A 27,746-nucleotide genomic window follows, 5' to 3' on the forward strand; every position below is an offset into this window, starting at 1 on the left:
TCTCCCCTCTTATCCAGGCCCCTTGTCTGCGGCACCTCTCCCCCACCTCCTCCTCCACCGATAGTCCCGTCTGCCATGTGTCCTGTTTGAGAATTACCACAACCTGTGCCTCGTCCCGCATGAATAGACTGGAGAGGTTTAAGGGTTTTGAAAGAGTCTGGGCTTCTGATCCCGATACGAGATAGTCATTCAGGACGCTAAGATGCTGAGGGATTTATCTGACTGACAATTTGGACCATATCTCCATTCAAAAACGCGCCTTTATGCGTTTGTACGATGAGATATCTTTTACATTCTGGTAATTATTCAAGTGTTGTTGCAATCTTAAAATGTGCACGCGGTTTTGTTTCTTGCAGCAAACTTACTGTGTTTGTGTCTCTATGGGTTATAAGCTCGACACCTGTGGATCGTTATGTTAGAATTTGCACATTTTAAATCGCAATATTCATCTAAAACGACTAAATAAAGGAAACGAGTCCGCTGATTTCCGCGTGGAAGCCGATGTCGCGGTAAACGTCACCACAATAAAGAGCCGTCAGTGCCTCCTAGACGGCTGCACATCACACTAGTGAGAAGCGGATTTTTCTTCATTTGTACCACAATAACTACGTGACGTTGCCGAGTCCTACAAGTATCAGTGGGTGTGTATTGGTGGAGGTAAAAGCCAAGGATTGATCGGCAAAATTGCGTCTTGAAAATAAGGATTAAATATTACTCAAACATGCAGGAATTACTCCAAAAACAACTTGAAATGAGAAGAAAACAACCATAATATAGTGAAAAGCTCTGAAAAGTCCTTTTTGCAGAATAGGTTTGATTTTAAATTGTATTTGACAAATGCTGGATATTACAGTGTCCCTGATATGACAATGAGTCCTATTTTCTCAAACAATAATTCAACTTCTAGCCTAAAGTTCTTCGATGTGAAATGATCTTTCTTCAGTCCATTCTCCAAAGTTCAGGTGACGTTTTTCCAAAAATCTGCCCATGTGACAATTTCAATAACTCATTTATATTCATTACAATGTATTAATGTATTAAAATGTGCATTTCCCAGCTCTGGAAGTCACTCCAACCCGACTTAGGCAACATCGACTCCCTTCTCGTGAAATATGACTCAAAGCTGACCTGTTGAGACAATGCTACACCACATTTTTAATATATTTTTTAACTTGTTCTGTATAAAATTCTTCGGGGTTTAAAAAGGAACTTATAAATGAAAAGTATTATTATTATGTAAGTATTATGTAAGTGTTTGAAACCGAAAATCTATGTAAAATCACTTCTAATATTTGAGAGGGGGGAAAAAAAAAATCCACTGAGTCACTAAAACCTGTGAAACCTGATGCACTGCAGTGTCTGTCTCCCACTTCAAAGACCAGCCCACCACAGCGGCCTCACGTGTGGGCAGCACCGTGACGTTTGATGTGGGTTAACCATTTCCGGGCCACTTTAGACCAAACTGAGGAGGATGGGGAAGGGGGTAGGGGTCACTACTGCCTGAAATGTTCCAAAGTACGGCATTAAATGTGGAGATCTTTTTTTAAATTGCAGATGCTCTTTGGTTCGAAAATGCATCTGACTCAAAGATCCAACCTTTACGTGTCTGGGCCTGGTTCCTCTTTGTCTTTGGAAATCTGCAGGTTTAATGCCGTACTGAGGAACATCTTCGTGGAGACGAGTAGACGACAGACCCACCGCAAGAAAAGTTACACAGTGCGCCTTTACGTTTGAAACTGCTCGCACAGGAGACCACCAAGACGGAGACTGATGGATCAAATTATAAAAATAGCCGAAGAGGAACTAAACACTTGAATGGGTTTGAAGTGTGGCTTATTACCGAGGAAACCATTTTAAATTTGAAAAAATGGAGCAGAACTTATTGTAGGCTTTATCTGCTGTCATTGTAGCGTGCCTGGTGGAGAGCGTAGTGATGTAATCTCTGGACACGCTCTTAAACTCAGAGAGCAGGTGTTTGCATTGGCCCGGCGTATGTCAGCTTTGGACCGAGCCACGACTTCCATGCAACATGTGGCTTCTTCCTTTTGGCACCCGCCGACTCTCCCACGTCCAGGTAAAAGAGGGCTCTGAGAGGGGAGACGGGGGGCGGGGGGAGAGGAAGGGGACGGACACGACAGGGTATCTTGGGACAGTGGGTTAAAAATATTTCAGGTCACACTGCAGAAATGAATTGCTCTACTGAAGCTGATCGAATTGATTCAAAGATCATGTGGGGTTTTTATGTGGAGTTTGCGTGCTAATGCTAACCAGACCTGTAACAACTTAAATCTTAAACAGTAGGATAATATAAGCTACAGTTAGCGCTGGCTCATTGCTCTTGATGTTTCCAGCCAGTACGAGTATCCATTAATAACATGAGAAGGTCGAACTTCCTCTACTTAAGCAAAAAGGGTCAGGGGCAGGGGAGTCGACAGGGGGCGACAAAGAGGTCTGTTGTCCCGGGCCCTTCCTCTGTCTTCTGTCTTCTCCCTTAAACCCTGGAGTCTTGGATGCCATGTGGGGAGCCTTCTTGCCCCAGACACCCAAATTTCTGTCGACAGGTCTGTGAGTAGGTCAACCTTTCTCTGACTAACTAACAAGGGTCAGGGGTGTAGTATAAAATTCTGAGTCCTCGGTACAAATCATCTTGGTGGGCCTTTACTACATGTTCTCTATATGAAGAAGGCATTTTATTTTGTGAGGGGCCTCTCTCTGCATTCAGTGAACAATACTCGTTTTGAATATTTGACCAGCTAAATCATAATTATTATTGAGGAAAATATATTTCTCGTCTCATTTTGAATTAATAACTGTGCTATATTCGCAGTTCTTTTTTGTTTGTCTTATTTGTTTACCTGCTTTACATGTTTCACTTCCTATATCTTCCTCAGAAGCGTCACGTGATGGTGTAGTAATGCGTCTGCTTTACTTGTATTTTCAGACAGTAGAGGGAGCTTACGCCACCTACTGTCTGAAGTCTTCTCCAGGACTGAATCCCATGTGTGTGATCAGGTGTACGCTCCCTCGTCACAATTCATGTTCCTTGGACCTCGTCTGTGGATCTCGTCGGCCTTTTTGATCCAGCGCTGGTGTTTGTTTCTTTCAGCACAGACGACCCTTGACATTGTTCAAGTCCACGGTTTTGTCTCTTGCTGTAGTCAGATACGTGGAGGTGTCCACTGACGTAGGGGGCGTAAGCTTCTGCTACTGTCTGGGAAAACCAAGTAAAACAGGCAAAAATACACGTCACTACATTATCACTACACCGTCACTACTACACTGTCACAACACCATCACTACTAGATGTCACTACACGGTCACTAATACACCATCACTACTACACTGTCACTACACCGTCACTACTGCACATCACTACATTGTCACTACTGCACCATCACTGCTACACCAACACTACTGCACATCACTACATTGCCACTACTACACCATCACTATTACACATCGCTACACTGTCATTACTACACCATCACTGCTACACCACTACTACACCATCACTACAGCGCCACTACTACACATCGCTACACTGTCACTACTGCACCATCACTACTCCGCCACTACTACACCATCACTACACCATCACTACTACTACACATTACTGCTACACTATCACTACACCGTCACTACTACACCATCACTACACCGTCAGGTGAGGTGGCTACATGAAGGGAAACATGTAAAGCAGGTAAACAAAGGCTCCTGTAGGACTGTCACGGTAACATTTTGAAGTTTTATATATCACTGAAGTAAATATAGACAAGCGATGATACTGAAACTCATTTATGCCGCTGACAAAACAGCCCGAGAGTAAACCACAAAAACTATTCTTAATCTACAAGATTGTTAAAAAAAAACATGAGCTGCAATAAAAACAAACGGAAAATAAGTACTTAAGTGTTTCATTCTGCTTTTAACGAGTCGTAGAAGTTATTTATTCAACCTTCTACAGCTAAATCTTATGATACGGACAAAAAATACCCCGAAAAGTAGCGCAAAGACAATGTACAAATGATAAATATTCACCCCCAAAAAATATTGTTCCATGTGTCATGTATTGAAGTTTTAACTGAAGACAAATGAGCAATATTTGAAAACCGATTTTAGCAGCAGCTGACATGTGTTATAGTGTTTTTACACTCTGTAGCGTTTAACGATTATAAACAGTCAACAGTTATTTCCGTATTCGATTTCGTCACGACTCTTCAGATCAATGTCTGCAGCCTAAACGCTCTCCATCCATCACAACAGATCTGCAAAAACATGTCTGCCCTTTTGTTCAAATGCTGTCATCCATTCTCGTCGATCTGTATTTTGTTTCTCAGGGATAATACAATTTGTTCTATTTAGTTTTGAATTCAGTGCAATATGTTGAGACCTACTTAAACAAATAACCGTAATAATGTGAGACAGTGGACTTGGATGACACACGCAGAATCCGCTCATAAAAAACAAAAAGAAAACATTATTGCCTTAAGACTTATGATGAGAGGTCAGACAGTGTGTAATACGAACGCTGGTTTACTTCCAACAGGAAATTGCGAACAATAAAAGTGAACAACAGCCCATTATCTGATTTAGATTTGCCAAATACATTATAATCCCATTACAGCGTTTCCAGTCTGGGCCAACTCATCCCATTTCTCGTAATCAGATTTATGAAATTGGGTGAATCTTGAAAATTAATTTGGGAGTAATTGTGTGTGGGGTGATGTATATAAATAAGTTATGAGCGGAGGAGGTGGAGTAGCTGTAAATTGTACTTAAGAAAGAGTAATGTCACAGTGAAACTTAGAATTAGAGCTTCTTTTTGAGCGTCGTGTGATGGTGTAGTGACGTAGTGTCTTGTAGGCTGCTTTACTTGGTTTTGCCAGACAGTAGAGGAATCCTACGCCCTCTAGAGTCACTACACTGTCACTACAACACCATCACTACTACACCTACATCTCCTACACATTATAATCCCATTACAGAGTTTCCAGTCCAGAAATTGGGTGAATTTTGAAATATATTTTGGAAGAAATTTGGTAGAGTGGCCAAAAATTGAACTAAAGTATGAGTAACGTTACTTCAAAATAATATTACTCAAGTAGAAGTACGAAGTAGTGGTCCAAGAAAGTACTCAAATAACTAAATTACAACTCTACATGACCCTGGGGCTTTTATTTCACAAGATATTAACAATGCCTTCTTTCACCAAGCTCCTCCCGCTAGCGTTAGCAACAGGTTTGATTGACAGCGTTGCTACGCACCTGCTCTCTGCTAAACTAACGGTGTGAGCGTGGAGGCCGTTACCGTCAATAGCCACGCTCTAGATTGGCTCTTTGGTTGTTGTGATACTCGTGGTCGGAATTCCAAATGGCCGAAAAAAAAATAAAATGGAACTCGGCTCTAAATTCTTTAAAAATGTTGTGGATGTGAATAATTACAATTTGAATATTATGAACAGGTTCCATATTTATATAGTTATTATAGTACTGTACTTTATTATAAGTGAAAACAACAGTGAAGATACATTGTCATCAGGGAGAAGTAGGTTTGCTCTGCACATTCTGGTGATGTAATGCTGATTATCTTTGTTGGCGATTCTCACGATTATGTAAAATGTCCCACGAGGGATTAGTGTCGACAAAGAGTTACAGAGCAGCTTTGTTCCTTCAGCAGCTCCTTGTGAACGCTGAAGTTAAATCTGTCAACTGGACATTACGACATTCTGAAGGATTATGCTAAGTAGGTCTCAGGCACAGTGCACACTTACTGTAGCTCAACAGACCTGGCCTACATACAGAAACTGCAAACAAAAGCTGTTTCAGTGTAGTTAATTCCTCCCTTCAGACAGATATAAGGCAGCGTCCAGCAGTGATCTGACCAGAACTGACGAAGAGGCTTGGACGAGCAGAAAAACGTCTTCACTCTTACAACTTTTTTGTCCAGTTGACATTAAACTTCGGCTTTTACTACAGATCAGACCTGAACGACTGAAGGATTACACAGACGTCCTTATGAACAGCATTTTTTAGTTGTTTTTATATTGTTAATGTATTATTAATTATTAGATTGTGACTCTGAGCCAGTGTGAAGGTTTAAATGTTTAATTATGAGTCTGTATTGTCTTAAATCAGCCCTATTGTGCTTGCGTCTGCTCTAAAGCTATAATCTAAGACACTCGTGGATCCTTATGTTATAATTTGCACATTTTAAATCACAATATTCATCTAAAACGACTTAATAAAAGAAACAAGTCGCCGTAAATGTACCAAAAATGATGACGAGATGCTGCTGAGTCCTACAAGTATCACAGATTAAGAAAATAAAACTGAAAAAATGAAGTGCGTATGTCACAGTGGGGAGGCGAGAACGGGGCTTGATCGGCAAAACGGCCTCTTAAAAATAAGCAATTAAAGGTTACTCAAACATGAATCACTCCAAATACAACTTCGAGAGGATAAACGAGAAGGAAACAACTATGACATGACTGAAAGCTCTGAAAAGTCCATTTTGCAGAGTAGGTTTGATTTAACGTGTACTGATGCCAAACCTAAAAATTGCTGCTAAACAAATCTACCTTCGATACCCACCTAAGTCACCTGAGCCTGAACCACGTCTGCAGTTTAGGGAGGATTTCATTCCAAGTTTGAAATATCTTGACAGAAATATACGAGTGATCGAGTGGCTTGGCGGATATTTGACGAGCTTATTTCAAAAAACCACACTATCTCTGGGAACCAAAAACAACACACCTGAATTAGTTACGCAGAGCACCTTTCATTCACATCTTTTAACACCGAACGCGCGGCGGACAGGACCAGACTCGTGACGCAAACCTCCGCCCGCCCTCTCATTTCCTCCACAGCGGGACACGGGGGCCCAGACGGGAAGCCGCGGGTTCGACGGCCAATCACGCGCCAGAAAACTTGTGGTCGCGATTGGGCCCACATCAGAGCGAACCAAAGAGTCTCTCAAGGGTTTTTCAAATGGGATTCCCTCGGGCTGCTGCCATCTGCGCCCGCCCAAAAACTGTTACAGGATTGAACTATTAAAGGAAATACTCAGGAAGAAATGATAGATCTTTAAATAAACTACGCTGCCCACAGTACAGGGAGGCTTGGGACGGAAATGTGGGCTGTTCATACTGTTTATATAAAAAAAATTGCAAGGCTGCTACCAGTGTGAGGTTACAAGATTTAAACTTTACTAATGAGGACTTGAGTAACAGCTACAAACCTGACCACAGAACTCAATACATTAAAAAAACTAAGGATGTTGCAGCAATCCAACTTTTCAAGAAGCTAAAACTGATCAAATTAGCTACTAGCGTTGTCATATGATAAGTGTCTTGCCCAAGGACAGTATTTAAATGTGGGACCTGGAATCGCACCGCCAATGATGTTTATGTCGAGAGCGGGATTCGAACCACCGACCTTCGGATCAGTGGACAAACATGATTAAATACAAACATTTCAAACTCAATTTTCGATTCTAAAGAACAGGCTAATATTGTAATTTTCAACACAAAATAACCGTTTGTTTATTACAGCACTGTTCTGATAAAACTCAAGATGAAACTGTTCAGAAAAAGGTCAAAATGCATCCAGTTATGTTTTGTTTCAGCGCTGACACCTGCTCAAATGAGCATCTCGTTTCCATGCAAGTTTTAGTATCTGATTTTCCATATTTTTGACAACCCCATTGGCTAAAAGTCGCATCTTGGGCAGCTTGGACAGAGCAGTTCACCAGTTGGACAATAAATGGAGGGGGAGACTAAGACCCTGTTTCCAGAAGCAGGTTTAAGCCAAACTCAGACTTTGTCAACCCTGAAAAGACGTGAACTCACAGACAGAGTTAACCTAAACCCTGAGTCAGTCACTGTGGTAATCTGAACGTAATCTGATCCAGCACGTTTTTTTCCCCACTCTAACCCCAAATTGGGATTAAACGACGTGCTCTTCCATTTTTCTTTTGTATTAAACCTGACAGATCCACCGTTATATGACTTCCTGTCCCTCTAAAGTGGAAGACTTCTCTTGACTGTGTCCGAATGTCCACTCTAATCCCTGACCCTTCATTCACGACAAAGCCTCTTTACTGGACTCTACAGCGCCCTCACTCACACAGAGAGTCGGACACACAGCTCACTGCAGTCCGGTCACGTGACTCTGGGTCTGGGTGAAAAAAAAAGTCAGATAAAACTTGATTTCTGTCATAAATAATGATCAGATTGGACTGGCACAAGTCTTTATGGATGAATAATGATCATAGAAGTTTTTGTAAAGCTGGATCTCATGTAAACAGACACGAGATTATTCATTTTTTTATCCGAGATGTGGCAATTATCGCTTTTCTAACAGCTTGAGTTAAGGTAAGCGGCTAATGCTAGCAACTTTACACCATAACAAGTGTTTTATTCATAGTCAGGATCGACAGTGTGATAAACCGGTGCTTTTATCTGCTTCATTCAGTCGTGTTGTGTCCAGTTAAAGTCCTGTCGCAGCGCTGTTGTTTTTCCAACTCGCAATACACTGTAGTCTGCAATAACCACTGATGCCCACTACTTTTCAAGATGCATTGTGGGAAATTTTGATTCAAACACCACTAAAAATGGCGTGACCTCTAAATAGTGCCCCCTAGAATAGAGTGGTCTGTCTCAGGGAAGATTAACTCTGAATTAACTCTTAAACTCAGAGTTAATTAAACCTTCTTTGTGAAACGGGGCCTAAATACTCAACTTTTGGTCTGACGAGAGTTTTCTTTACCTTGTTTTCATCGTATTTATTGTCTGCCCATGAATAAATAACATTTTGGGGCATGGGGTGAAGACAGGTCGAAGGCACTTTCCATGATGCGCCCCTTTAAATTACAGAGCACAGACGTGTTTACCTCCAAACGGAGCTTTGACTAACGTTATGGCACAACACTCTACTTAAGGCACTGATGAGATATTTTTAGCCTCAACTATGACAAATTGTATATGAAAAGTTACGAGAAGGTGCTCCGAAAAACAGACTGAAGCTGTGTAATGATCAGGATTAGGCAAAACATTTACAAAAGTGCCCTTCAAAAGTAGAAGACAGAAAGAACTGGACCAAACCAAAACAGGAAACGAAATGTGGGCAGTAATGAGTCATGTAACTACTGCAGTAAATATTTAGTTACTCGAGTATGTCACAGTTACCTGGCAAATCCAAACTGATCTCGCTCTGTATTTTTTCTACAGATTGATACGAGTCTGGTCCATGTCCTCTGTGACGTCTCAAGTTCGGTCAAACGTGATCGTCCAATCAGATCCGTTTATTTCTGTGACATGTGTGAAACGAAGGAGCTCATTGGTCGCCTGTGATTCACAAATAAAAATCACATTTCTCTCACCTCAGATTAACAGAGTTTAAGATTTGCCCATCGATTCTGCAGAAATCCACCATGTTTTTCTGCCAACTGTGATATTTTTTCCCAATTATTATTTCCGATTTGAACCATGCCTGTCCCTGATTGGCTAGTCCACCTGTCAATCAATCACATCCATTTGCAAACAGTTGATTCACCGCTGACTCACATCTTCATAAAGTATCGAAGACATGTGTGTTCTGGATCCTAGGCAACAATCTTCCTATGTAAAAATACTGTTGAAAACACTTTTTGGCGACTGATCCTGAGGCGGTGCAGTTAATCAAATAAATCAAGATGGAGGTTCAGTCATTTCTAATTGAGAAAAGTGGTTTGGAGAAGTGATGTGAGGCTTTTTATTGGCGTAAGTCTGTGTAGTTTATGTTCAGGAAATGAATATTGGAAGCAGTTTTATATATGTTTTAGTAAGGGAAAAAAAAGCGATTAATCGATATGAGGAAAAGACATTTTTCTGTCATATCTCGCAGCCCTAACTCATCTCATTATGTGTCATCTCATATGTGGGCTCTCTTTTTCATGGGCGCCCTGTTTAAAATACAATACAAGCAAACAAACAAAAAAAAGAATGTAAGTCCATCAAAACGGGGGCAGTTGTGTGTAAAAGTTTGTTTGCAGATTATTAAAGTGCGATTGTGTCACCAGTTTTGCGTTTCCTTGGAGCGTATTCCATTTTTTCTATCTCTTCTCAATATATTGTTTATTTTTAATGTTATTTTACAGTTTAATATTTGGATAAATCTGAATTTGAGCAGGAGTTTCCATTAGGGATTCAGCTTTTTCAGTTCGGATGCCGATTTTCGATACTTTGGCTTTAAGTGTCAACCGATACCAGGGCAGAGACTGAAAAACAGTTTATTTCCTTTAAACACAAACAGCGTGAGGTAAAAATGATCTGAATGTGTTTTGTAGCTGTTATTTATCATTTAAAGTAACAACAGAACAGCTTTTAAAAAATAAAAGTTCAATATTATGAGACGTTCAGGTCCAACATTGAGAAGAACATTGGAAAGAGCGGGATTCGAACCGGGAACCTTTGGATCAGTGGGCAAATGGTCTACTAACTGAGCCACTGTCGTAATATTTCATCAATACTGTTCAAACAATTATGAAATAGCATCCTTACTTCACCTTTTCCTTCAAATAAACCAGAAAATAGAAGCAAAACTGCCTCTCCTCTGCCTGCTCTGTATGTGTGAGGTGCTGCCCTGGAAACCTGGCCGTTTGCTACTTCCTGGTTGGGCTTATCAAAGGTCGTAGGTCACGGTCGGCGGCGCTATCGGGCGGTGACTCCATCCTCGCGCGCAAAAAAACAACAAGAAGCAGAAGAGATAACAGCGGAGAGAGTAACAGCAGTCAGAACAGAGCTGACTTCCCGAAACATAGATAAGTGTATGTTCTGACACAGGGGGATACACAAAGAGACTCTTCACAGATATAATTAGACGAGCAAACACACAAGACAGACAAAAGGTAAACAAACACGTACCAGGAAGTGTATTGTAATGTCAGCTATGAAGAAAAACTCTAATAACTGTACTGAAAAAGTGATTTATGGAGGTTTTTGGAAATAGTATGGCAAGAGGTTAAATCCAATCCAATTTATTTATACGGCACGTTTCACAAACAAATGCAGTTTCCAAAGTGCTGCACAAATACATTATAAATAAAAACAACTGGTTAAATAAATCAACATTTAAACTAAAATCAAACAGCAAAATTTAAATAATAAATGTATGTATATAAAAGCAATAAAACAATTACCAATAAAACAATAAAATCAAATAAAACAAGGTTAAAGGTCGTATATTACACAAAATGGACAAATGGAGGTTTAAGCTAATTTATAATGTTGTTTCCTTCTCAAAAACAGATGTGGAGTTGTGTTACATGTTTGAGTAACGCTTTATGATTAGTCTGTCTACATCTCCAAAGCTCAAAACGCTCTGTTCCACCTTGTGATGTCATCAAGTGGTAGTTTTCAAGTTAACAGCTACATTTTACCTTTAGTTCAATAGACATTGGCAGTTCCAGGGCTGAAATCATTCAAATGATTCTAGAAATGAAGGTGTGTGGAGTTTAAAAACACAGTGGAGCACTTCCTGTATCACCACACGATGACATCACAAGGTGGAACAGAGCGTTTTCCGTTTGAGAGAAGAACTCAGCCTAAATATGCAGGTTTGTTTGTGTGTTCAGCGTGTGTGAATGAAACAAAAAACACAACTCCAGGTCTGTTTGTGATGAGGAAACAGATCAGAGAATAGTGTAATATGGGACTTTTAATGATATACCGTGGAACATTCCGTCAAAGCTTTAAAATCTCCATGGAGACAAGCCGGCAGCGGATCACCCATTAAAATTAAAATAACAGAGTTGTACTATATCGCTTTTCTATCAGCATTTTTCAATTTATAGAGTTGAAAAAGTTACGTACAAACGCAAATGTGTTTTACTGTTTGTACTAGTTGTTTCTTAAATGTTTCTACTACCTTAAATCTGCAGGTTTGTGCGTTAAACATGTGTGAATGAAACAAAAAAACAATTTCAGGTCTGTTTGTGACGAGGAAATGACATTAGAACAGATCAGAAAAGTAAAGTAGAGTAATATGGGCCCTTTAAGTTTCATGTTTTAAATGCAAAACAGGGACTTGAGGTTTTGCATAGTCGTGTCAATAAAAAAATGTATTAAACCGAAAAGGACATTGTCAAAAAAATCATATTACAAATTTTAAAAAGTCTATGGTCGAACACAGAAAAATTACCCCACATTTTAAATCACAGTATTCATCTAAAACGACTTAATAAAAGAAACAAATCCGCTGAGTTCTGTGTTAGAAAACTGCGGTGTCCAATGGGAGCTGACGTCGGCGTAAACGTCATCACAACAAAGCGCCGTGTAGCTGTCGGCGCCCCCTATGGACAGCTGCACATCACGCTAGCGAGCAGTGGATTTAAATTTTTTAATTTGTATCAAAATGACGACGTGACGCTGCCGAATTCTACGAGTATCGGCGATTAAGAAAATAAAACTGGAGAACGATGTAAGTACAGTACGTCACAGTGGGCGTGTCGCGGTGGAGGTGAAAAGTCGATTGGCCAAACGCGTCGATTAAAGCGAACGCAAACACGCACGAATCACTCCAAAAACAACTTCAAGAGGGTAAACGAGAAGGAAACAACTAGAACATGGTTAAAAGCTCTATTTTACATAACAGGCCTGGTTTTATACACGTTTGACTTACCAAATCTCCGGCAGAAGACTCCCATCACCGCACTCTCCTCCACCACCCTCAGATCGGCCAACAGAGCCAGCTCCAGACCTCCAGCCACAGCAAAACCACTGACCGCTGCAATGAGAGGCTTGGACAGCTGCAAACGGGACGGCCCCTGAAGGAACAAAACAATGGCACCTTTGAGAATACTTTAATAGTGATTAAACCACAACAATACACACCACATCCTCAAACTGGCTGTGTCTCTGCGGCCTGGATGAATCAGAGGTGGGCAGTACTCAGGAACATTTACTCAGTTACTTTTACTTGAGTAACTTTTTGAAAAATGTGTACCAGTACTCTTAAAAGTCCCATATTACACTATTTTCTGATCTGTTTTAATGTTGTTTCCTCGTCACAAACAGACCTGCAGTTGTGTTTTGTTTCGTTCACACATGTTTAACACACAAACCCTGCAGAAAACGCTCTGTTCCACCTTGTGATGTCATCATGTGGCGATACAGGAAGTGCTCCACTGTGTTTTTAAACTCCACACACCTTCATTTCTAGAATCATTTGGATCATTTCAGCTCTGGAATTGCCAATTTCTACTCGAACTAAACGTAAAAATTAGCCGTTTAACTTGAAAACTACCACTTCATGACATCACAAGGTGGAACAGAGCATTTTGAGCTAGACAGACTAATAAAGAGCTACTCAAACATGTGTGAATGAAACAAACCTCAACTCCAGGTCTGTTTTTGAGGATATAACAGCATTAAAACATGACTAAAAGCTCATAATTTTGTGTAATACAGGACTTTGTACTTCTTGCGCTACTCGTTCAGATAGTTTTTGCTAAATTTTTGTGGTCTATCACTTAAAAAAAAAAGGATTTTACAATTACAATTACTTAAATAAATAATAATAATAACAAATATCAAACAGTACAGCTACTACTATTTCCCACAAATGCGTTCTGGATCACTACTTTGTGTGTGTACTTCTACTCGAGTATATTATTCTGAAGTAGCACTACTCTTAAGTACAATTTTTGGCCCCGTTAGCCACGTCTGATATAAATAACCTCTGGCTTTATTAAATTTTATATGCATAGCTCAGCACGAATGTATGCGCACGGGTATTTTTTACATTTCATGCTTTTCTAACTTTTAAAATTTCCGTGAAGTTTATCGTCCAGGTTTGACTTCCTGTTTCGTTTGTCAGACTGAAAGAGTAACAAAGAGCGGGTCACGCTTTGGCCGCTGCAGCAGGGAGATACAACGCTATATATTACACTGAGGAGGTCTTAAGATCCTGAGGCTTTAACATGCAATCCAAACAGTTTTTATAGAGTCTCCCGGGTTTATGGAGCTCACTGACTGTAAATCTATTGTGTTATGATCTCTATCCCGTGACAAGCGGAGGATGGGGGTCATTCGGTTTCGCCTACGCACTCCTTATTCACAATTTCGCGTTTTATAGAGTTAGCGTCACACCAGGTCGGCTGTGCTGTGGACCTGCTCGAATCATTACAAATATATCTGAAGAAATTGTTCTGAAGCGAGCAGTTGAAGCTTTTGTTTTTACATTTCTTGAGCGACTAATTACGCTGCGTTCTGCGTTATACGTCTTTTAAATACATTGTTGAATGCACGTAGAGTGTATCTGCTTTTAGACAAATTAGGCAGTAACAGAAATTTGCCGGCGGTTAGCAGGTTAGCTAGGCCGATGCATTTTCATTTGTCGTTTTTGGCAGTAGGCTCAACCGTCAACCTCACTGTTAGCGTCACTGCTTCCTGTCCAGTTTTATCTCTGAGGTTTTTGCTGAGTCAAGGCAAAATGAATAAATATTTAAAGATGAGGCAGTGGACAGGAAGCTGCAGGTGGGTTAGGGGTCAGGGGTCAGAGGTTAGGGGGTTAGGGTCGGACAATGGACAGGGAGCTGCAGATGGATGTTAAACACTATACAAATAAAAGTAATACTTTAATTGTGTTTAGAAAGACAGGGTTGTGTTTCAATGCTAACGCTAATGCTAATTTTGAGGCATGATAAATACCAAAACAGCAGCACAAACTGAAATATTCTACATATAAAAATAACTGGGTCATCTTTATTTTAATTAGTTTGAATTTTAATAGGTTCATTGTATATTTTCTGATTTTAATAAAAGTGACCGTTAGCTTTGAGACACAGTGAGCTAGCTAGCGTGCTACTGTCCACAGAGCCTATTTCAAATGATAAAAATGATATCACTTTATTTTGATTTTTGTTATGGGGAAGCAGTGAGTTGTCATTGAATATGTTTTTAAAATTGTATAAATTCAAGCTTACATTTTGAGAACGGCGCTTTTAGATATTTTCGAAATTTTGTGCGATAAACAAAACCAGAGCAGAAATGGGTCAAATGTTTAAGTTTTGATATTAGTAACTGATGCTTTCGTTCAGCCAGTGCTTCCAAACATAATTATAACATATACAGCAAAAAATGTGTGCTTTTTGTGTGTTTTTGACAGTAAATAATGTCCACTGATGTGAATTTTGATGGTTTGAATCCCGCTCTTGGCATAAAACATCACTAGTCAAGCGGTCAGATCCACTGACCCACAGGTTGACGATTGCGACTCCAGCTCCCACAGATGAATGCTGTCGTTGTGTCCTTGGGCAAGACACTTCACGCACCTCGCCTCCAGTTTCGGCGAATCTCAGACTGTATAAAGAAGTCGACTAAGCGAGTGTGACGTCACCCATAGCAACCAAAGAGCCAATCCGGTTTAGCAGGGAGCGGGTACTTAGCAACGCTGTCAATCAAACCTGTTGCTAAGGCTAACAGGAGCGACCTCGGAGAAAGAAGGCGCCTGATTTGTCTGTTATTAATGTTCATATCTTGATTTACGGACAAAATCGCGAAATAAAAACCCCAGGGTCATGTAGAGGGTTAATACGAACATTTAAGACCAAAATGAGTCTGACAGCAGCAGGTACAGAGAGAAGACGCAGTTAAAAAAACAAAAAACAAAAAAAACTCAAAATAAAAAAACAAATAAAAAAAAATACTCAAAAGAACTAAAAAAAAAACAAAAAAATAAAGAAAATAAACTAAAAAAGAAAACCCTCAAAATAACCAAAAAAACCAACTCAAAAAACAAAAAAAACCCAAAAATAACCTCAAATTAACAAAAATGAACAAAAAATTAAACCCTCAAAATAAAAATAACTAAAAAAAGCAAACCTCAAAATTAAAAAAAGAAACAAATAATAACTCAAAATAACAAAAAATAAATAAAAAACAAACAAAAAACAAACAAACAAAAAACTTTCTAAAATTAACCCCCAGGATCATGTTAATACGAACATTTAAGACCAAAACGACGAGTCTGACAGCAGCAGTTACAGAGAGAAGACACAATTTTTCAATAGAAAGTGAATTGGAGCCAGAGTCGATGGAGCCACATGAGCACTTCCTATGTCAAACGCAGCAGCTAGCAGGTTAGCGAGGTCCATTTATGAATATAACACGGTCTACGGTGTGAATGGATGAGTGGTTCCTTGATGTAAAGTGCTTCGAGTGCCATAATGGTGGAAAAGCGCTTTACAAAAATGCGACCATGTGACCATTTACCATTTAAAGCCTGTAAATGATCCATGTTCACCGGACTGGAAAACTAAACGATGTCATTTGTAACATATGAAGCCCCTACATCACGTGAGAATACTGTATACAGTGTAGACACATAGGGAACGGCTCTCACCAGCGGCCCGGGACCCTTGGTGACATCTTGCTCCAATTTGAGGGAGTCTGTGTGATTGGCCAGTTCTTTCAAATCATAACCAGCGCAGAAATTCCCTCCTGGAACAGACCACAAAATTATAAAGTACGGCAGATGGAAAGTCAGAGAGGAAGGGAAAAAGATGAGGAGGAAAAAAACAACAAGTTGAGCTGGAGTCCGAGGGCTACAATTTGGGTCGCAGTTTGCTTTGAGCTGGTTGGCACATAAACGCTTTGCTATATCCCAGAAACCAAAAGGATTATTGATGTACAGGGATCTCCAGTGAAGCCGCAGTCTTCGCTTTGGATTCATGTGGTCGTCACTACATTTCCCAGCAAATAACAGTAACAGTATGTCAAGTATCAAATGTCACAATATCACTGCATCAGACTACGGTGAGAACATCATAACGGTTTTATGATTAGACATGAATATTAACGAGATCGCCGCACAAAAAGTCCCTAAATCACTTTTATTTACTCTAATAGATCACTGTTGTTTCCAGCTTTATGAAATCAAACTGTCTGACTTAAAGTTCATGTGACAAACAGCGAGAAAAAATAAATATGACATTAACTTCTACTTTTAAGGAGAATAAATTCAATTGAAATTCACTTATTTTTGCTCCTAAAAGGGCAAGGTAAGTTTATCTGTATAGCACAATTTATACACAAAGTAATTCAAAGTGATTTACAGAATAAGAAAGACATTAAAATCACAATAAAACAAATCAAAACATAAATAATAACAAATAATCATCATATGGAAGACTGTTTCAGGTTTTAGCTGTAGAAAACTGAAACGCTGATTCAACATGTTTAGTCCTGGTTTAGTCCCAGTTTAGTCCCGGTTTAGTCCCGGTTTAGTCCTGGTTTAGTCCTGGTTTACTCTTGGTTCAGTCCTGATTTCGTCCTGGTTTAGTCCAGGTTCAATCCTGGTTTAGTCCTGGTTTAGTCCCGGTTTTGTCCCAGTTTAGTCTCGGTTCAGTCCTGGTTTAGTCCCGGTTTAGTACTGGTTTAGTCCTGGTTTAGTCCCGGTTCAGTACTAGTTTAGTCCCAGTTTAGTCCCAGTTTACTCTTGGTTTAGTCCTGGTTCAGTCCTGATTCAGTCCTGGTTTAGTCCCAGTTTAGTCCTGGTTTACTCTTGGTTTAGTCCTGGTTTCATCCTCCTTTAATCCTCTTTTAGTCCTGGTTCAGTCCTGGTTCAGCCCTGGTTTAGTCCTGTGTGTGAGATGATTCTTTGGTGCTGGTCCATGGAGAGACTTGTTCACACTGAGCTGCTTTAAAGTCTCTGAGCCACAGGAGCCAGAGACCTGAGCCACAGGACACATGTGTGAAGTACTTTCTGGTTCTAGACCTGAGCCACAGGACACATGTGTGAAATCGGCTTGGATGGGATTTGGTGAATAGATCGGGCAGGTACAGCTAGACCTCAAGGGTCAAGGTTACTTTATTGTACCAACAGGTAAATTTAGTTTGGCAGTGAGTCATTTCATTCATTCACACATTTACACATCATCTGGAAAAGTGACATCAGTGCATAGAGCAGACTAAAAGAATTAAAACTCTATTGGAAACAAAATATGGCACATGTACAAAGGGGCATAAATAAAATATATATAATAACGTGACTCGTTCGGGGCAGTGGTGGCTGCTGGGACAAAGGTTTTACAAAGAACCTCCGTCGTGATGGGGGCAGTTTGAACTCATGATTAAGACGCCTGCCACAAAAACCACTGTATGGACTTATCATTCAGTATATGAGGAGGAACAGTCATTTCTCAGGGTGAATATACATCGCATGCACTTTTTCTTTGTACTAGTGGGAAAATGTTGGTTATTTTTCTGTTCTAGAATAAGATTTGAGCTGTAGAAGTTTGAATTTTGAGCTCCTATGACTCATTACAGACACAAAACAACTACTTAAGTGTTGTGTTCTGTCCTTTATTTCTTGTAGTTTATATTTTTAACAATAGTGTATGTGTAGTTTACATTCAGAACACTTTTTGGGGGATAATTCTGCAGTTTAAACACAGACTGAGGAGACTCTAAACCAGTTAAACATTATTAATAACAGAGATAGTATTTGTTTTACGTCTGCCATGTCTTTACGCAGTCTTAAGAAACTGAAAATGAAACTTTGGACAAATCGTGGCGGAGCAAAGCTGAATGTGCTTCAGGCTTCAGTCTTTGTACAAGCCTCAAATGTGAATAATATGGAGAAATTTCACTGTCTTAAGAAACAACGAGATTAAACATCACCTAATGTCTCCGTTTCTGTGTTCTGAAGCTGCTGTCCACGAGTTTAAAATGTTGTTTAGACAGTTTGAAGTCAGCCTTTTTATATCTGATAATACTTTTATTCTGGGGCAAATTTGAACTATTTAAATCCAAACTATTTATAAAGTCACAGTCGAAATTGTGTACTGTATTTTCCGGACTAAACGTCGCTCTGGAGTATAAGTCGCACCAGCCAAAAAATGCAGAATAATGAAGAAAAAAACATATAAGCATAGTCGCATTTGTTTATTTTACAAAATCAGAGACCAAGAACGGGCATTTTATCTTTAAAGCCAAGTTATAATAATAATAATAATGATAAAATGTGGACCAACAGGCTGAATATCAGTACATCACGCTAACGTAACACATTTATATTTATTCAGCGACATGAAGCACAGACAGAACTGAACACGTGTCTGGTTTGTTAACGTAAGATATTAACAGTTAATCAGATAAATAAAGCAGAAAAAACAACGAGTTTACTCTGGATCTCACTCCAAATCAATAAATCCACTGAATTCTTCATCCTCGGTGTCGCTTCTGAACAACTGAAATTCTATATTTTAATAATTTCATATATAAGTCGCATCTGAGAATAAGTCGCACTGGATAAACTATGAAAAAAAAGTGCGGAAAATACAGTAAATAAAATGAAAACATCAGTATCGGGATGAGATCGGTGTAGGGATTCGCAAATATTTTTAAAAATCAGTGTTGGATCAGGAGCCAAAAACACCGACTCGAGACATCGCTAGTCGTATTGGCTAAAAGACGAAATTTGTCTATATTTGGAACGCAAAAATCTGCAAAAGAATCTGATGAAAAGTCGAGAAACAATACGTTCTTGCGCATTTAATATCGATTACTAACATATTATCTCATTAATGTTGATAGAAGTCAATATTAGCCCCTCCTAGCAAAGCGCGTTATTGTCAAACAGGGATCTCCATAGAAACCGCACCTTTTTTCACACTGTCATCACCGCATTCCCAAACGACAGTAAGTTTGTGAAAGGCTTAGAGCGAAGACATAATCATATAAAGTCTGAAACCAGCGAAACGAAAATGAGTACAATGAAAGTATTTGCCTGCAACACCCAGATTACAGTTTTGGGTGAACGCAGAGCAATTACAGCAGGAGTGTGTCATGATGTTTATGGGAAACTGAGATGGGACGGAGGGGCTCAAAGGGGCTGCGGCCGCGATCTGTAGGAAATGAGTTATGTCAGTGATGTACAGTGTGAAAACCTGCTGGTGCCTCGTTGAGAAACAGTGTAATCAGTTTATATTTGCAGATTGTGGAAGAACAGGGACATGTTTAGGTGTTGAAATGCGAGATACGAGAGAAAAACTGTTACTTTTTACTCTTTAAGTACATTTTTAAACAGGTTCTTCAATACTTTTACTTAAGTAGACTTTGTCATGTGATACTTACTTTTACTTGAGTATTTTTTGGCCCTATGTACTTTTACTTAACACAATCGAGTACTTCTTCCACCTCTGTTTTTTAGATACACTTCTGCTTTTGTGGTTTTACCTTAAAGTTTTTTCTTCTCCTTTTCGAGTTTAAATACAAACAAATTTGTGCTTTAAGTGTACCTGATATATGTGCTCGAAATAAATAAATAAATGGAAAAAATGAATTAAATGCTAATTATATATAGCAAATTTCAAGTTAGAATTCCAGTTTTGGGTGTAAGAGTCTGTGTTTGTAATCCCTGTACGTCGTATTTAACAAAAATCAAAAAAGAAAACCCATAAATGTTGAATTTGTGTGATGATTTATTTCCTTAAACTGGCTATTTACACCCAAATACGCTCTGTACACGTTAGCATGCTAGCTCACGGCGTCTCAAAGCTAACAACTTTTATTAAAATCTGAAAACAACCCATTAAAATACAAATTAAAATAAAGATGATATGATTTACTACCCATTTTATATGTTGAATACTTCAGCTTATGGTGTTGTTTTAATATTTAGAGCACGGCCCGGCAGCTACGTGGCGATTTGTTGCGACGACGTTTACGGTGACGTTAGCTCCCATCGGACGCCGCAGTTTTCTTTAATTAAGTCGTTTTAGATGAATACAGCGGTTCCTCGTTTATCGCGGGGGTTACGTTCTAAAAATAACCCGTAAAACCCGAATTTTTACAACTATTCTATAAGTTTTTTGCTGTAAAACCCCACACCACACACTTTATACACTTTTCTCACACAGGCATTAACATTTTCTCACATTTCTCTCTCGTTTAAACTCTCTCAAAGTTCAAACCTTCGTAGGCGTCTTTGTCGGTGCAGAACGTTTCATCGACATTGTGGGTTTTGTCGGGGAGAAAACAAATTGCAAACGTACAGCACTTCAGAGTCACACCACGATCCAACGTTTATGCGAAAGGTGAACTGTGTTGCGATTAAAAAAAACACAATGATCCTCGAGTGTCAGAGATTATAACTATAGCGCGACACAAAAATGATACGTTTTCTTTAACTTTACCTATAACGAGCTCTTTTTCTCCAACTGGACTCGGAACAACCCCGAGTCAAACCAAATCACTCCCGTCCTGTTTTTCGTTCGGAACATCAAAACATTGACTTTGACTTTGTTTAAATGCCAGCTCAGCTCCGCATACCTCTGGAGTGACACACTTTCGTTTGCCATCAAGATCGACCGCAAACGTCCACCGAAACCCGAAGCCCGAAAGCTCTCAAATATTCAAAACCTCCAAGTGCAATTACTCTTAATTTCACATGTTGAAAAGAAAAACAGTTTGACGCAGAAAAATGAGCGCTGGGAGAGTGGTCGTGTTGGCGCTAATTTGAGCTAAATTGATTCCTCATGCTTTTATAAATATTACATCCAAACTAGCCCCTCGCTCCTTGTCATATCAACTCAAAGACAAGACGTTAACCCCCGCGAGAGGTCAGCCATCTTGTTTTGAATCGAACCTGTGGAACTACAAACATGGCCGACAGCTCCTTCTTCAAACGTCGGTGAGAATCGCGGGTTGATCCAGGTTGAAGACATTACGCTGAATGGGAGACAGAACTGTGAGAACGGTGATTATTTTAAAAGTTATTAGGCGCTTGGCACAATTTTGGCTTTGGCGTGTGACGGAGAGCAGGGCCGGCCATTTAAATGTCTTCACGACCACTTCACTTTATAAAATGCACTTAATTCAAAACAGATATTTTCCATGTCTTGACTCATGTAAAGTATTTATGAACATACAACACAGAACAGATGAGTGAGGCTTGAATTCTAAAGGCAAAATTATATTATTGTTACCAAAGTCTTAAAAGGAAAAGATATTTTTTAAAAGGCCCATGTTACGCCACGTTCTGATCTACGGTATAAAGTAGTTTCACAAACAGACCTGGAGAGGAGGAGAGAGGGAGGAGAGAGACAGAGAGGAGAGAGGGAGGAGAGAGACAGTGAGGAGAGGAGGAGAGAGACAGTGAGGAGAGGAGGAGAGAGACAGTGAGGAGAGAGGGAGGAGAGAGACAGTGAGGAGAGGAGGAGAGAGACAGTGAGGAGAGAGGGAGGAGAGAGACAGTGAGGAGAGGAGGAGAGAGACAGTGAGGAGAGAGGGAGGAGAGAGACAGTGAGGAGAGAGGGAGGAGAGAGACAGTGAGGAGAGGAGGAGAGAGGGAGGAGAGAGACAGTGAGGAGAGGAGGAGAGAGACAGTGAGGAGAGGAGGAGAGAGGGAGGAGAGAGACAGTGAGGAGAGGAGAAGAGAGGGAGGAGAGAGACAGTGAGGAGAGAAGAGAGGGAGGAGAGAGACAGTGAGGAGAGGAGGAGAGAGGGAGGAGAGAGACAGTGACGAGAGGAGGAGAGAGATAGTGAGGAGAGGAGGAGAGAGACAGTGAGGAGAGGAGGAGAGAGGGAGGAGAGAGACAGTGAGGAGAGGAGAAGAGAGACAGTGAGGAGAGAGACAGTGAGGAGAGGAGAAAAGAGACAGTGAGGAGAGGAGGAGAGAGAGACAGTGAGGAGAGGAGGAGAGAGGGAGGAGAGAGACAGTGAGGAGAGGAGGAGAGAGAGACAGTGAGGAGAGGAGGAGAGAGGGAGGAGAGAGACAGTGAGAACAGGAGAAGAGAGACAGTGAGGAGAGAGACAGTGAGGAGAGGAGAAGAGAGACAGTGAGGAGAGAGACAGTGAGGAGAGGAGAAGAGAGACAGTGAGGAGAGGAGGAGAGAGACAGTGAGGAGAGAGGGAGGAGAGAGACAGTGAGGAGAGGAGCGAGAGAGACAGTGAGGAGAGGAGAGAGAGAGACAGTGAGGAGAGGAGAGAGAGAGACAGTGAGGAGAGGAGAGAGAGAGACAGTGAGGAGAGGAGGAGAGAGAGACAGCGAGGAGAGGAGGAGAGAGGGAGGAGAGAGACAGTGAGGAGAGGAGGAGAGAGGGAGGAGAGAGACAGTGAGGAGAGGAGAAGAGAGACAGTGAGGAGAGGAGAAGAGAGACAGTGAGAAGAGAGGGACAGTGAGGAGAGGAGGAGAGAGACAGTGAGGAGAGGAGAAGAGAGACAGTGAGAAGAGAGGGACAGTGAGGAGAGGAGGAGAGAGACAGTGAGGAGAGGAGGAGAGAGACAGTGAGGAGAGAGGGACAGTGAGGAGAGGAGGAGAGAGACAGTGAGGAGAGGAGGAGAGAGAGACAGTGAGGAGAGAGGGACAGTGAGGAGAGGAGGAGAGAGACAGTGAGGAGAGGAGAGAGAGAGACAGTGAGGAGAGGAGAGAGAGAGACAGTGAGGAGAGGAGAAGAGAGAGACAGTGAGGAGAGGAGGAGAGAGAGACAGTGAGGAGAGGAGAGAGAGAGACAGTGAGGAGAGGAGAGAGAGAGACAGTGAGGAGAGGAGAAGAGAGAGACAGTGAGGAGAGGAGGAGAGAGAGACAGTGAGGAGAGGAGAAGAGAGAGACAGTGGGGAGAGGAGGAGAGAGGGAGGAGAGAGACAGTGAGGAGAGGAGGAGAGAGGGAGGAGAGAGACAGTGAGGAGAGGAGGAGAGAGACAGTGAGGAGAGGAGGAGAGAGAGACAGACAGTGAGGAGAGGAGGAGAGAGGGAGGAGAGAGACGGTGAGGAGAGAGAGACATTGAGGAGAGGAGGAGAGAGAGACAGTGAGGAGAGGAGGAGAGAGGGAGGAGAGAGACAGTGAGGAGAGGAGAAGAGAGGGAGGAGAGAGACAGTGAGGAGAGGAGGAGAGAGACAGTGAGGAGAGGAGGAGAAAGAGACAGTGAGGAGAGGAGGAGAGAGAGACAGCGAGGAGAGGAGGAGAGAGGGAGGAGAGAGACAGTGAGGAGAGAGAGACATTGAGGAGAGGAGGAGAGAGAGACAGTGAGGAGAGGAGGAGAGAGGGACAGTGGGGAGAGGAGGAGAGAGGGAGGAGAGAGACAGTGGGGAGAGGAGGACAGAGGGAGGAGAGAGACAGTTGGGAGAGGAGGAGAGAAGGAGGAGAGGAGAGAAGGAGGAGAGAGAGACAGTGAGGAGAAGAGGAGAGAGGGAGGAGAGTAGAGGAAGAGAGAGGGAAGAGACAGAGAGTGAAGAGAAGAGGAGGAAAGGGTGAGAAAGAGAGATGTGAAGAGATGGAGGAGAGGGGGAAAGACAGAGAAGAGGAGGAGAGAGGAAGAAAGACAGAGGGAGGAGAGGAGGAGAGAGAATGAAGAGAAGAGGTGGAGAAGAACTTTTAATACAAGATCTCATGGTTGTCTACGTCTAAAAACTGAACAATGGAGAGGAGGAGAGAGGGAGGAGAGAGGGAGAGGAAGGAGAGGAGGAGACGGAAGAGAGGGGGAGAAAGGGAGAGGAGGAGAGAGGGAGAGAATAACTTTTAATACCAGATCTCATGATTGTCTATGTTTAAAAACTGTCCGCACTAGAACTAAAATGGGGAAAAGCTTTTGGTTATTTCTTCCCAAAACTGGACATTTATAATCACAGCTGCTCCTGTTTTTAATGTTTTAAATGGACCTGTGCCGTTATTTGTTTTGTTTTTGTTTGTATTGTTCTGTATTTTACCAAAGTATTCTCACTGGACTCTCCCTGTAGAAATAAAAATACATAAAATGAAAGAAAAAGCCGCTCGAGTTTGGAAAATGAAGTTGTGATTATGTGACGGGCCAAAACAGAACGGCGTGTTACTTTTGTCTGCTCCTCTGACCTTTCCCATGGAGGACGGCCACGTTTAGCCCCGGGTCCCGGTCAAAGGCCTCCAGCTCCTGTAGCAGACGCCGCGCTGTCTCCTGGTTCACCGCATTTCGCACCTCAGGACGGTTTATCGCCACGGTGACCACAGCCCCCCTCCGCTCCGAGACCACGCTCTGTCCCGCCACTAATGCAGAGGAATGAGAGAGAGGGACCAAACAAAACACAACACAGGTCCAAACAATGTGAAAAGACGACTGTTCAAGACGTTTGAGGTCGTCAGGTTAACCGCAGTGGGTGATTCACATTTGTACTGGTTTAGTGCTGGTTTGGTCCTGGTTCAGTCCTGGTTTAGTCCCAGTTTAGTTCCGGTTTGGTCCAAGGTTAATCCTGGTTTAGTCCTAGTTTAGTCCTAGTTTAGTCCTGATTTAGTTCCGGTTTAGTCCTGGTTTGGTTTTAGTTTAGTCCCGGTTTAGTCCCAGTTTGGTCCTAGTTTAATGCTCTTTTGGTATTGATTTAGTCCTGGTTTAGTCCTAATTTAGTCCTGGTTTGGTCCCAGTTTAATCTTGGTTTAGTCCTGGTTTAGTCCCGGTTTAGTCCCAGTCTAGTCCAGGTGAACTTCCAATTTTAATGTGGATGGATTTATTACATTGTGGAAACTGAAAAATAAACCTTCAGCCTTTTCAGCAGGTTTCAAACTATAATTTAAAAAAAACAACAACTTTTACTTTTCAGTCCAGTTCAAAACTGTAGTGAAGTAGAAAGTACAGATACTGCTCTCAAATGTAGTGAAGTAAAAGTAAAAAGTACACACAGTAAAATGTCCTTAAGTAAAGTACAGATACCTAAAATTTCTACTTGAAACTTGAACGTACTTTACTACTTTTACTTTGTTACATTCCACTTCTGATTAGATCAACATGGTTTAAAATTAAAAGTATGTGGTGAAGTAATGTCCCCAAAGCACACATTAAATTAATTCATTGGAAGGACTAACAGCCATCTCATAACAATATAATTATAATTTTTGCACAGTAAAATCATAGGAGTCCCAAAATATGATACTAAAACTGCAAAATTAGTACTTATTGCAGTGTTTTTCAGGTGTACTTTATATACTTTTACTTGTGTACAAATTTTGCAGCAGGTAATTGTACTTCAGTGATGGAAAATTAAGTTTTCCCCCCTGTTATATTTGCAGTATCTCCAATAACAGACCAGACTGACACATGTACATAAATATGATACAAGATTTAACTGTATATCAGGCTTTTTTGTGCTAAAATGAGCAAAATTGTGCATAAATCATAATTATATTGCTATAAGTAGGCTGTTAGTCCATCCAAAGTAAACATTTAAACTAAATTAAGCAGTAATTTCCAGATTAAACCTATTGTTTTGTTTCTTTTTCACAAACTCGTGGATTTGCTGAACTTTGACTGAGTTGAATTATGGTGTACTGCCCCCTACAGGCGATAAACTGCTACTACAGGCTAGATTATTGTTCACAAACCTGCTTCCGTGTCTCCATTTCTCTTCTCTGAGCAGCTGAACGGTCTTATTAGCTTTAGTTGAAGGAATGTGGCTTGTTTGGTCGTTTTACTTTGATAAAATGACCTCAAAACCGGTTTTAACGTTCGCAGAAACTGAAACGCCATGATGAGGACGAAAGAAATATCGCGGAAAAAGTCCCGTGACAGACTTACAAACGCGGTATTATCGAAGTAATATGTCTAAACACAAATAATGTGTTCATAAGTTGGTTAAAAGTTTGAATAACAATCAAAAAGAGACAAAAAAAAACATGAGGAGAAACGAAACTTAGCCACTAGTGATTTTGGCGCGCTGCAGTACTGACACACGCCACACAGCAGGGGGCGACAGAGCGCTGCGGCACAATTAGGTCAAACTGGGTTGCCAGATAATACTGACATTTATAACTTACAAATACTCATTTTATTGTAATTAAGTCGATGTTTTGGGTAATTTTACTTTATAAATGTGTAATATGAGTATTGTTCTACCCATATAAATAAAATAATATAGTAAAAGTCCCAAAATACGATACTAAAACTGCATACCGTAATTAGAATTTATTGTTGTACTTTTCAGGTGTACTTTATAGTTTTACTTGCGCACAAGTTTTGCAACAGTGTAAATGAGTATAATTTTAGCCTGGTAACTGTACTTCAGTGATGGAAGATGTTCACAATTTTGTTACTTGAGTATTTTTTTTTGCTCCTGTATCTGTATTTCTACTTAAGTAAAAGTATAACACCAAAAAAATCTACTGAAGTAAAAGTATTAAAGTATCTGCTAAAAGTGTACTTAAAGAGTAAACAATAAAAGTGTTTCGCACGGATTATGAGGTCGAATAAAGCTTCAAATGTAGTGATTTTGATAAAGATCCAGTGGTGGAAGAAGTATGCAATATTGTTATTTATGTAAAAGTACAGATACTGGATCAAAAAAAATACTCAAGTAAAAGTATCACATGAAAAAATCTACTTATCCAAAAGTATTCAAGTATTTGCTACAAGTGTACTTAAAGAGTAAACAGTAAAAGTGTTTCGCACAGATATTGAGGTTGAATAAAGCTTCAAATACAGTGATTTTTATGAAGATTTGAGCTGAATTTTGTTCCAAAGAAACAACTGAAAAGGAGATGCTTAAAAAATTCACTTAAATACACTTTAAATACTACTTTTACTTTGTGACATTCCACCACTCCTGTACTTTTACTCAAGTACACATTTTGCAGCAGTACTTCTAATTTAACATAATTTTAACCCTGTAACTGTACTTTTACTTGAGTACAAATATTCAGGAGGCTCCTCTTTCCCCCATTTTGTGTTTACACTAAACTGAGTTATCTTAAAGTAAAAGTATCATTAAGAGCAACTTCTGACGGTCAAAAAAGCCAAACACATCAAA

At 40.5% G+C, this 27,746-nt stretch overlaps 1 protein-coding gene across 1 annotated transcript in view; it reads right to left on the reverse strand.

Moving 5' to 3' along the window:
* zgc:101569 (uncharacterized protein LOC449822 homolog) overlaps positions 1 to 26,684 on the reverse strand; it is a 38,241-nt gene extending 11,557 nt beyond the window's left edge. Inside the window, exons 1-4 of the mRNA XM_033985730.2 lie at positions 26,326 to 26,684; positions 24,829 to 24,999; positions 16,380 to 16,477; positions 12,657 to 12,801 (exon numbers count right to left, since the gene is read on the reverse strand). Coding sequence (XP_033841621.1) covers positions 12,657 to 12,801; positions 16,380 to 16,477; positions 24,829 to 24,999; positions 26,326 to 26,470 — 559 coding nt within the window. The 5' untranslated portion in view covers positions 26,471 to 26,684. The remainder of the gene's footprint in view (positions 1 to 12,656; positions 12,802 to 16,379; positions 16,478 to 24,828; positions 25,000 to 26,325) is intronic.
* Between the last annotated feature and the right edge of the window lie 1,062 nt (positions 26,685 to 27,746).

Source organism: Periophthalmus magnuspinnatus, chromosome 20, assembly GCF_009829125.3.
Source record: "Periophthalmus magnuspinnatus isolate fPerMag1 chromosome 20, fPerMag1.2.pri, whole genome shotgun sequence".
Taxonomy (NCBI): domain Eukaryota; kingdom Metazoa; phylum Chordata; class Actinopteri; order Gobiiformes; family Gobiidae; genus Periophthalmus; species Periophthalmus magnuspinnatus.